At 42.4% G+C, this 12062-nt stretch overlaps 1 protein-coding gene across 4 annotated transcripts in view; it reads right to left on the bottom strand.

The window, feature by feature from the left end:
- Window positions 1-621: 621 nt before the first annotated feature.
- NFASC (neurofascin) overlaps window positions 622-12062 on the bottom strand; it is a 116932-nt gene continuing 105491 nt past the window's right edge. For all 4 annotated transcript variants that reach the window (XM_075264103.1, XM_075264105.1, XM_075264104.1 and 1 more), the window contains 3 exons: window positions 9754-9885; window positions 6875-6944; window positions 622-1226 (listed from right to left, as the gene is read on the bottom strand). In XM_075264103.1, the coding sequence (XP_075120204.1) occupies window positions 995-1226; window positions 6875-6944; window positions 9754-9885 (434 nt within the window). In that variant the 3' untranslated portion in view covers window positions 622-994. The remainder of the gene's footprint in view (window positions 1227-6874; window positions 6945-9753; window positions 9886-12062) is intronic.

Here is a 12062-nt window from a genome sequence, read left to right as displayed (position 1 = left end):
TAGGTGAAAACTGGGTGATCTGAAAAAACAGAGGACATGGAGGGACATATTTTCTGCATAGATTGTTAGTGGCACAAACAGTAAGGATGGATGTGTATAATGGGGACATTCCCTGTGTTGCTTAACATCCTCTGGAAGGGTTAACTGTGTCGCTCCACTCCAAATCCTTCTGGCAGCAAATAACTTAATGTCGGGAAGTGGCCCTTGGAAAATCAAACAATGAGATATGTAAAAGTAGCAGCTACAATCAATGGACGACCGCTCCGTGATGTTGGGCCTGTCCAATGGCAGTGCCAGGCTCCCATAAGCAGTTATAGCAGTGGATTCAATACTGTCCTGAGGGGGAATGATAATGAAGCAACACAAATCCAGAGTGCCTTATTGCCCTATATGCTCTATATTACAGAACACCCTGGAGTACAACAAAAATGTTCACATAAAAATAAGAGGTAGGGGGAAATTAATAGTTAACATAACCTTTTTGCTAGATGGGGATTAGTTAAAGAGGTGTTTTAGATCACCCATCCCATTGCTTTCCCACACTGCAAAGTGAAAAATATTCATCTCAAACAGAAGTTGTCACCTACTGGGGCAAAGCTATGACCTTTAGGTGAAAATGGATCCTATATTGAGTCAACACCAGACAGCAGTGAATATTATTAGATCACTGTCTTCCTCCTCTGGAACTGTAAGGAACTATAGTCAATAGATTAGGCATGGCTAAGGGACATGTCCCTGCAGGTAATACTGTGAATGTGGCTTGGACAGAGACTGTAGCAGCTGTAGAAGGTAAGAGCTGTCCATGATTCCAAGTCTCTTGGCTGCTTTCACAATTGCAGATGAAGTTGTCCTAGTAGTAGGAATCTGCGTCGGTGCATGTTTCCTATTGTAATCTAACTGGGTGGAAAGGGTATCTGGTAATCCCAGGAGAGTTTAGAAAGGGAAAGACGTGGAGGTGGTAGAATTTGAGACCGGATGGGAGGTTGAAATTGTCCTATGCCAGGGAATAGATGGCATTGACCGGTGAGGTGGCTTCTGAGCTTTCATTACCCTCTGTCTCATCCTTGTCCTTTTTAACTGTATACTGCCCTATAAAAGAACCATCTTCATTGAACTGTCCTTCTCCTCCTTCACCATAATCCACAAGGCTGTCATCACTTTCCTGCTGCTTTATGGTTCCATCTATTGAAGTCTGACTGCCCTGAAGTGGTTTGTTGTCTTCGTCACTAGAAAAGAATAAGAAACAAGTATATTTATAGTGGACAACGTCCTAGGTGTAGGATGTTAGCCTACATGAGACTGGGGAACATGACGCTAAAGATGCTTATCTAGTGGGGTAATGTTAACAAAGCACTAATTGGTGAGAAAATAATGTTACGCAGTAGAGATATAGGAAACTACAATATCATATTGGGTTACAGAAGACGAGCGTTGATGAAGGGTACACAAGATAATGATGGAGAACTTCCACACGTCTTACCCTCGACCATATTGTAATATGTTTCTTTCTGATGGTTGCTTTTGAAGCACTGACCTTTTATGCAATGAGAGGCAGAGTAAGAGCTTCTGCTGATCTTCTTAATGTTAAAGGAAACAGAAAGAAAGTACAACACCAAGTGCTTGGCATACATTGCAGATGGCCTACAGTGCTGACAAGGCAAATTGTATATAAATGAAGATAATCTGCTGAGTTCTGCTGTTTATTCCCTTTGGCATGTAAAAAATTACACAATGCAGTGGTTTGCATATACAATAAATGGGAACTGAAGTGTTGGACATTCACTGAAACCTGCAGACAATGTCGAAAGGAATTCATAGCACTTGTCAGTCTTGAATAGCTAAAGAGGTTGTAGGTATAATTTGATTTAATTAGGCTGGGGGAGGTGAGAAAAAAAAAACACACCAGTTCCGGATGCTCCGGTGCCTCCCAGGGCGGTCCAATCCTGCTGCTTGGTCTTCTTTTTCTGCCAAAAGTCCTTGCTGGCGGTGATGTCTCCGATTCCCTTCCCTTAGGCCACTAATTGACCTCAGTGATCACGTGCGGCGAGGACTTTCGCCGAAAGAAAACAACACAGCTGCAGGATTGAACCGTGAAGGGAGGCACCGAAGCACCGAGGACAGGTAATTTTTTTTTTTGCCAACTCCCCCGCTCTAATTATTATTTTTTTATCCTGGACAATCCCTTTAATTCTTTATTAGTAATTATGTGACATTTATATTAGAATTAATATGTAAGTAGTACAGGTGGCTGTTCAAATCTGGATGTTTCAGTCATTTATCTGATCTTTATCAATGGATATCTCACCATCCAAGAAAAATGTGGAAAGCCACATGTGGAGTACTGTGGAAAACTGTACATACTTTAAAGCATACCTAAGCTTGTCAACAACTCTTGTTTTCCTTGAAGCATTTGTGTCATTAAATGGGCTGTGCCAAGGACATTTATCTGCTGTCTAAAGGATGGAGGATAAGTCTCCCTATGCTGGATTATCTAACCAGCAGGTTCTCCAATGAGGAGAAGAACAGGGGACCAAAAGTCCCCCATGCCTCCTCTTTGCAAATGGAGTGCCAATGCACATGCATGACCAGTACCCCATTCACTGCCATCAGGCTGCCATAACATAGCATAGTAAATAACTATGCATTCCTGTTACTATGGCACACTAAGGGTGCATTCACACTGAGTAAACGCTAGCTTATTTTGTAGAGTAAAATTACACTTGTAAATTTTGCTATCCCATTGACTTCAATGACATTTTACAGGCGTATTTTTACAGGCGTATTTTTTACAGGCGTATTTTTTACTGGCGTATTTTTACACTTGTAAAAAAATATCATTGAAGTCAATGGGATAGCAAAATTTACAAGTGTAATTTTACTCTACAAAATAAGCTAGCGTTTACTCAGTGTGAATGCCCCCTTAGGCTGTATTCACACAGAGTAACGCCAGGCGTTTTTTGTGTGTTTTTTGCACATAGCGCCGCGTTTACGCCGCGTAGCGCCGCGTTAACGCCGGGCAACGCCACCGCTAAATAGCGCGGCGTTAACGCGGCGTATACGCGGCGCTACGCGGCGTAAACGCGGCGCTATGTGCAAAAAACACACAAAAAACGCCTGGCGTTACTCTGTGTGAATACAGCCTAAGGGTGCATTCAGACTACGTAACGCCGGGCGTGTATGAGAGCCGTACACGCCGGCATTACGGCAGACTGCCGAACACTTCCCATTCACTTCAATGGGAGCGCTCGTAACAGCGGCGTTTACGAGCGCTCCCATTGAAGTGAATGGGAAGTGTTCGGCAGTCTGCCGTAATGCCGGCGTGTACGGCTCTCATACACGCCCGGCGTTACGTAGTCTGAATGCACCCTAAGGGGGCATTCACACTGCAGTTAGTGACCATCAGCAGTGTCTGTAGCTATTGTCTGTTACAACATTTTAGCAACGGACACTAGGTGAACCATTACAAATCCCTTAAAATTTTCATTAATTTCAATGGGAATTTAACTTGTGTCTGTTAGTGTCCATTTTTTTTCCATCAGACAAACAATCCTACATGCAGGACTATTCTGTCTGTTAAAAAAAAATGGACAGCAAGTGTCTGTTATTTTTTTTAACATTAAAGTATATGGGCAGCGGACTTATAACTGTCCGTTATTTTGTGTTGTTTTTTTTCTGCGCATGCTCAGACAGCAGAAACAAAACATAAAAGGACAGTATAAAAAAACCTGACACTAACGCTGGGTTCACACCAGCGCCCGATCTCTGTTTTCAGGTTTCCGTCTTCTGTCCGACTTTGTATCCAGTTAAAAAAAAAAAAAAAAAACTTTCGCCACGGAGAGCACAAAGCGCTCAGAGGCGCTCACAGCTGGACACTTTCCAAACCCATTCAAGTGAATGGGTTTGAAAAATGACTGCAGATTTCCGTCTCCTGTCCAGTTTCGGGCAGGAAACAGAAACCTGTATAACCGGAGACCGGGGCGCAGATGTGAACAAGCCCTAACTGATGCTAGTGTGTCTGTTTCTTCAAATTGATCCTTTTAAATGGATCAATTAAAAAAATGGAGACATTAATATCAGTTAGTGTCTTTATTGCTTGTTATGATAGGTGTCCATTTTTTTTTTTTTTTTTTAATGAACACCCTCATAAGGAAATTCAATGATAACGTGAACCCAGCCTGAATTCACATAGAATTAAGCCTCATGCAATTGACCTTATTGTGGAACCCCTGTGATATAGATCTTTAATATGTTACCCACATAATTCAATGGACTCATACTTCATGTGCCTATAATTTTATACTAGACTCTTTATCTAATCCAAGTAAAAGCATAGCATGCTCCACTGCATGTAATTCTACTAAAAACACTTGTAAGTCACTTTCTGATGAACAACACAGAAAAGACTCCAGACAAATATGTTACTGAAAAGACATGGTCATTAAATATCCTTCATAGTAGTTAGACTATGTTCAGACATGTTAAGGATTTGATAAGGGCTTAGCATGCTCTATCTGCACAACATATGAAGCAAGGAAAAGCCACGGAATAAGATCCAAGAGGGGAATTGAAAGCGAAATTCATAATATGTGAAGATAGTAAAATGCAGTGTATGTAATAAGTTATGGATAGCCTGGCAGGAGTAGCACTAGTAAGCCACAGCGGCTCTGTCATAGTCATTGGTGGTAAAGTCATGCCTGGGAAATGTCCCTCTGCTGCAAGCTTGGAAAGCTACAGGCTTAATTCCATGTTGTTAAATGTAGAGAAATCCAGGGGGAACCCAAAGAGAGACAGCAACAAAAACCAAAGCATAAAGCCAAAATTAGACATTTGTCTCATGAACAACAGACATCCCCTATCCACAGAGTGTCTGATCAGTGGTGGTCCAAACATTTTCAACTTCTTTCACGAGAATGGAGATGCCATGTACCCTGATAGAATGGAGTGGAGGCTGAGTATGAGCGCTGCTCTCACAGCTTACTGAAGTACTGGAAAGGTAGTGAACATATACTGCTGTTGCTCCATTAAAACAAGGAGACACAGCATCTAAATACACCCTTTAAATAACTGTAATAGCTGCCTCTATTCACTCGGATGGGGTAAGTAGTTAGGTATTCAAGTAACCCAAACAGTACAAATATGCAAGTATTCTTCCCTCTTCTGCAGTCACTACAAGTTTTATAACAAAAAACAATACAAACAAGGGTGACACACGAGGCCAAAAGAAGGGATGGACAGCTCTGACGGATTTTCTATTTATATGTGTTGCAAGCTGTGTTATTGTGTAACCTCACATTTGTACAGCACTCCATAGGCTTCCATTTGCATCATAGTCTAGATTCATCCAACCCTCTTAAGGGCTAGTTCACACAGAGTTACATGAACTCTGTGTGAACTAGCCGCGATGGGATGTTGGTGCATTTCGCTCCGGATTAGGCCCAAATGAAAAGGCCTAATCGGGAGGGAGCCTCGAGCCTCGGACGCCGCTGCTGAATCAGCTGTGGAATCCGCGACAAGATAGGGCAGCTCACTTCTTTTTTTCTGCTACTAGCTAGTAGAAAAAAGAAGCGAGCGGCTCCCATTGAAGTCAGTGGGAGCCATTTTTGGCATTGGATTTTGAGGTGGATTCCACATCAAAATCCACTGCCAAAAGACTGTGTGGACTAGCCCTTATACTTAAAACTGGCACAGCATGCAGCTGGAGTAAAGAACTGAGGCTGTGCTCCACCATGGGTTGTGCTTTATTATTTCTAAAAAACAAACAAACAAAAAGAACAAACTAAAAACTATGTATACTAATGTTAAGATACAGAACTGTATTCTACCAGCTACAGCCGCTACAGTATAAGTTAAAAAGATTACTGTGTATTACTATATTAATATCCGCTGTAATCGGATGAAGTTAAGGGGATTAATACTGATATTAGATCAGGTTAATAGTAGTAGCTTACAGTCTAGAAGCCAAAAAGGATTCATCCTACCTTCCGAAAAACCTTCATGGAACAAATGGACACAAGAGCATGAGTTTTATGAAGAGAAGAGACAGGGCCATATATGATAGAATAGAAAGAGATGAGAGACATGTGGAGGAGGGAGAGAGAAGCAGACACTGTAATAACAGTCAGAGACACCATGTCGCTATCACAAGGACATATATGCTGACACTGATCGCTTCAGAGAGTCTGATGCAGGGCCGCACATTACACTGTGGCATATGATGAATGTATGTCCGGTGACATCACGTTACAGTAAACACAGTTTAGGTTGTTAGGTCTGGAATTTTATTCAGATTTGCTCTTTAGCTGTTAGCATCCTTTGGACAAGGATTCGGAGGGAGAGGCACTAAAGTGTCCCGCCATTTTTAGAGCTTGTCCATACATTTAATTGATTATTTCAGGATGATTGTTCAGGACTTCAGGGAGGTGTTTGTCACACACAAAGCACAGAGGGTGACACGTAGGCAGTGACGTCCCTCACCTGTGCTCCTTCCTGGGTAGCGAGTGGGAGACAAAGGCACAGACGTTACATGCACAGGCCGGTCTTGGACAGCGGTGGAGGACTGTCCTGTGTGTGACGCTGTGAACCGGTGTGTTGGCCACTGAACAAGTGTGACATTAAGATACTGAGGAATGGTGGCAAAGTTATTCAACATTTTGTTTATGTGGACAATAAGCAGCAATACCCAATGTGTTATATGTATAAAATAGTGGTCATTGTGAATAACAATCTATTGTACATGTGACACGATACATTATATCCATTTATGTATGTAGAAATATATTATTTTTTCATTTTCTTGAAATGTCTGTCTGTATTGTACATTTAAGATTTAATTTGTATGTATGCATTAATGTATTATGTATACTTCTTTTCTTACCTGTAGTCAAATGAGCCATCTTCATCTTTTTGATCTTCCGGACCTAGAGCCACTTCTTTCTTTTCCCTCACTGAAGGGTATAAAACAGTTCACTCTTAGATTCGTGACAACCCATCAAGCAGACTTTGCAATATTTCTTTTATTTCTTAACCCTTTCAAATTTTGAAGAACAATTTAGCTCTTACAGCCTTTAGTATGCCCAATGCTTAAGGGGCTCTATCAGCAGATTTATGGGTTATTAGCTAAAGATATTCCTGAATAGCCTTTAAAAAGGCTATTCAGGTGCTGCTGTTAGTGTGTAAAAAGACTCCCCTGTTTTTGTTAATTACCTTGGTAATCGATATGTAAATTAGCTTGATCGTGGATGATGGGCGTGTAGTGCACCCCTTAGCGTCATAGCTTCTGCACGCCCACCGCAGCCTCCAAGCCCCCCCTCCTCCTGCTTATTCACGGCGGTTTCTATTGAAAGCACGTGGGTGCGCAGTAACGCTCCCTCCGGCGCGCTACTGCGCATGGTATCCAGCACCATTTTCCCATAGAGAACATTGCGAGCTGGAGCATGCGCAGTAGCGCGCCGGAGGGAGTGCTACTGCGCACGCGCGTGGTTTCAATAGAAACCGCAGTGAATAAGCAGGAGGAGGGGTGGCTTGGAGGCAGCAGTGGGCGTGGAGCAGCTATGATGCTAAGGGGTCACTGTCCCCTAGTGAAGAACAGAGACTGTCTCATATTTATCTCTTGCATAGGGTCTATAGGACTCCACAGAGACTGTTCCGTATGCATATCCGTTCTGATGCCAAATGCCCCCGCTGTAGTATGGAACCCGCACATCTCCTGCATATGATGTGGGAGTGTCAGGAGTTAGCCAATTACTGGACTCAGGTACTGTCCTTGCTTGGCCGGGTGTATTCTATTGCACTTCTGCAATCACCATTAGTTTGCCTCCTAGGTCTTTTGGGGGAGGGTGTGGACACGGAAAGCCCAGATTTTATAGGGTTGTCTAGGGTATTATACCAGGCAAGAAAATTGATTTCTTATCATTTTGGACCAGAGCCCTCCTTCTCTAGTGGAATTGATATCTAGAGTTAATAATACTATTAGGCTGGAAAGGGGAGTATATATACAGAGAAAGGCCCAAACTAAATTTGAAAAAATTTGGGGAGCATGGTTGGACACACCTGGTCTTCCCTCCCCGTCTCTGATTAGGAACAGATCTCTCACTTCAACTTTCTCTGTTTCCTTGATCCCCTGAGTGCTATTCTTTACATGGAAATCAAAGGGGGTTCGGGAGATTTAGCGGGGAGTCCTAATGGACTTCTCCGCGTCCCTCTTTATATGTCGGATTGTGTCTCCATATTTACTTTGAATTGTTGTTGTGTTGCTGTTGTTTTGTCGATTGTTTGATTTTATGTAAAGAAAAATTTGTTAATAAAAATTATCTGATTAAAAAAAAATGATGCTAAGGGGTGCACAACACGCCCACTGTGCATGATCAAGCTAATTTAAATATCGATTACCAAGGTAATTAACAAAAACGGGGTGGGGGTGGGGTCTTTTTACAAACTAATAGCACCTGAATAGCCTATTCAGGAATATCTTTAGCTCATGACCCGTAAATCTGCTGATAGAGCCCCTTCAGACTGGCCAAGCACAACTGACTAAATGCTATGAAACCTTATTGCTCAGAAAAGCTACCATATCATACAACTTGCTAAAGTTTTGTTAGTAGAACCCAGGGATGAACCTGCTCCTTTCGCCGCCCGAGCGAAGTACAGAAAGCCGCCCCCCCCCCCCCCGCCGGGAGGAGGGGGCGGGACGGGGCGGGGCTTAGCGGAGGGGGCGGGGCTTAGCGCCGTTCACCGGCAGAGAGCAGGCCCGGAGACTGCCTGCGCTCTGCCTGAGCGTGAGGGGAGGCTGCTGGAGCAGCGCTGCTCCAGTGGCCTCCCCAAACCACCGCTCCGTGCTAAGCCAGTCCAGGACAACTTGTCCTGGACTGGCTTAGGTTAGCAAAAATGCCGCCCTCCCTGAGGCCCTGGCATAGTGCTGTCTGAAGCGCTCGCTTCAGGTCGCCTCATGGGAGGTGCGGCACTGGTAGGACCCCAAGACACAATGTATTCTGATGGTGGAAGCCATAGTAATCGCCTGAGCATTTTATTTTCCCACAGCACCTCCTAAACAAATAAAGATGTTGCATCTGAACGTGTACAGCAAGCTGAAGCAAAAAGTTACACGGGGTTCCTATTCTGTCAACAAAGATATGTTACTACACACAGGTTCACCAACACGAGGAAAATGTTCCCCCGACGTATTATATGAATGCATTTATCCAGCTTATTGTGAGTAGACAATTCAGGTGGAAGTGTGATGTGGTAATGTTTTCAAGGCAACATAATCCTCCTTGAAGAGGACCTTTCACCATTTCCACACCAACTCCAACTTTTTGCATCCTTAGGTGCCGCTCCTCTGATTTCAGTGCAGTTGTTATTTTTTCTCTATCCCCAATGTTCTTGAACAGTCACTGGTGTTCATTTCAGCACCCAAAATGCTAAACAGGATCCTTACCTTCAGGTGGGCTTCCCTGAGCTGATAGATAGGGATTGCCGACTTTGCAGAAGGGAGCCTAGTTAGCATATTGAATTGTGGAATTAAAGGGGTTGTTCTACTGATTGCTGGGAGACTCAACGGTCAGACCCCGCCGAGCTGATATTTATCCCCTATCCACAAGACAGGGGAGAAGTGTCCTTAATGGGACCCTACCTTTAACAGTAATGATTGCTCGGTTTGGTAGGTGCTACGAAAACAAATGGCATCCATATATTTTAATGCTTGTTCAGAAACCATCAAGGCAAATATCAATATAGCTCTATGGTAGTGCCCCTCACCTGGATACTTTCCTCCTCGACTTCTCTTGATAAAGCAAACAATCAGTAAGATGAGAACCAGCAGAGCAACTGCACACATAAGTCCAATGAACCAGCCCTGGGTAGCAATGTCAACCTGGTTCTTTGTATACGCTGTCAGAAATAAGCAGAAAATGGGTTAGAATAGAGTTCTGCACATGAATGGAGGTAACACTGATGGCATGTGTAACGAAGAACACAGAATTAACACAGAAAAAAGAAAACAATTTAAGTAGTAGCATTGAAAAAATGATGAAAATCTGTAAGTCACAGATTTGTGGAATACTGATCCCCAACCTTGTGCTTCAAGCAACCCAGACAGTGCAGTCTTTTTAGGATCTCTTTACAGCAGAGAAGTTGGCTACGTATGAGTCAATCTGGCAGATTCTCTGGAGCTCATGTGAAGAGACCATGAAATTCAGTATTTTGGGGGGGCTGTTGAGGACCAGAGATGGGAAATCCTCTAATTAAATGTTCAAGAGCAAGAGGAAATCAAAAGATAACAGTTCTTAACCAATGACAGAACAACAATATAGAAACAGCTTCATGTCCGATACATATACATGTTGTATATAAAATATGATCACCATTACAACATACATACAACACTGATAGGGGTAGTGACTTGTCTACAAACCTATGAAGGCACAAATAATTTTATCAGTACATCACATTTCTAATTTCCTACAATGACATGAAATATAAAGATTGAGTCTTAAGTAGTTGATACCTTTTTAATGGCTAACAAAAATGATGACAGATTGCAAGCTTTCGAGACTACTAGGTCTATTCATCAGGTATGATGACTATAATGACATGGTCATAAAAGAGGACTTGTCACCACTCCTGAACTATCTGTTTTAAGCATATAAGCATATAAGTACTTCCTTTATATTTTCCGTTCCTTTTAAAACTACGCTGCATTTCCGCAATGTCAGGCCATAGCCTTAAGGAATAATTCGACTCCCCATAACATGATAATTATGGAGCAAGCTTGGCTTAGCTTAACATGAAGTACTAGACAGATTTCACAACTTATCTCTGGTGGTGAGAAATAGTCTGGGAAAGAAGGACCCAGTATACTGCCCTTTCTTTCCCCCAATATCTGCTGCTGGCCTAGATCATAGATTCGATTTTTTGGTTACTAATGATAGAACCTAGGAGCATATACCATACCATTTAATAAGACCAACAGATGACCGATGCACAAGAAAAAAAACGTGGCGAATCCCATCCACACATTGCAGAAAAATACATGCAGTGAACATGCTGCGATTTGCGTTTTTGGAAATCACAACATGTTAATGCTAAGTTCACACCGAGGGTGAATTTTGGCACCGAGGTCGCGGTTTCCACCTCTGGAGTTGGCTCAAATGAATGGGCCGAAACCAGAGGGTGCTGCCACCAGGCGGACACCGCGGTTCAACGAGCCACAGAATCCGCCTGAAGAAAGGGCAGCTCGCTTCTTTTTTCCGTGAGCGGCAAAGTAGCCTGGCGATCTCCATAGACCACCATTGTGAGGGGGCGGATTATGACGTGGATTACGCGCCATAATCTGCCCCCTCTATGCCCGTGTGAACGGGCCCTAAATATACCTATGGATAAGCTGCCAGCTTCCCTATAGGTATAACTTAAGCAGAAAGTCTGCAGAGAAAAACTCTGAAGACTTTCTGAGAAAAGTGCAGCGGGAAAAACCGCAATGTGTTTCCGACTTGGTATTTCCTGCAGGGGTTTTTCACTGCGGCCCACTACTTGGGGCCTTAGACTAAAGAGGTTTTTCTGGAGTTACAAAGGATAGGTCATCAATATCATATTGGTTGGGATCCCTGGTATCAGACCTGTACCCAGTAGCTATCCTAAGGGTTAGTGATCAATATGTCACTCCTGAAAATACCCTTAAAAAATATCCCATAATAAAATTATCAGTACTGGTCAGACCACGTACATATTTAAAATGAGTTGAACATCTAAAAGAAGTTGAACAGATTTAATCCTTTTTTTTAAAATAAATATTATCTTTGTCTAACAATAGGATATATTGAACATATTGAATATAAGACCTCATTTTAGCTCCCTTTTAACATTTTTAAAGGATATATACAAAAGACTGCATTAAAAAAGGCAAAATAAAGACATTAAGATAAAGATATCTTAAATACGATATCTTATTATATTTGTCCATATGATAAACACTAGAAACAAGGCACAATATGTAAAAATAGAAACCCAAACATCAAAAATATGAAAGCATATTATTTCTTCAGTTAATATCCTCATGTGAGTACACAGAA

This window comes from Leptodactylus fuscus, chromosome 2 (genome assembly GCF_031893055.1).
Source record: "Leptodactylus fuscus isolate aLepFus1 chromosome 2, aLepFus1.hap2, whole genome shotgun sequence".
Lineage (NCBI taxonomy): Eukaryota > Metazoa > Chordata > Amphibia > Anura > Leptodactylidae > Leptodactylus > Leptodactylus fuscus.
The sequence above is the reverse complement of the archived record's forward strand: the minus strand, read 5'-3'. Positions and strand labels throughout refer to the sequence as shown.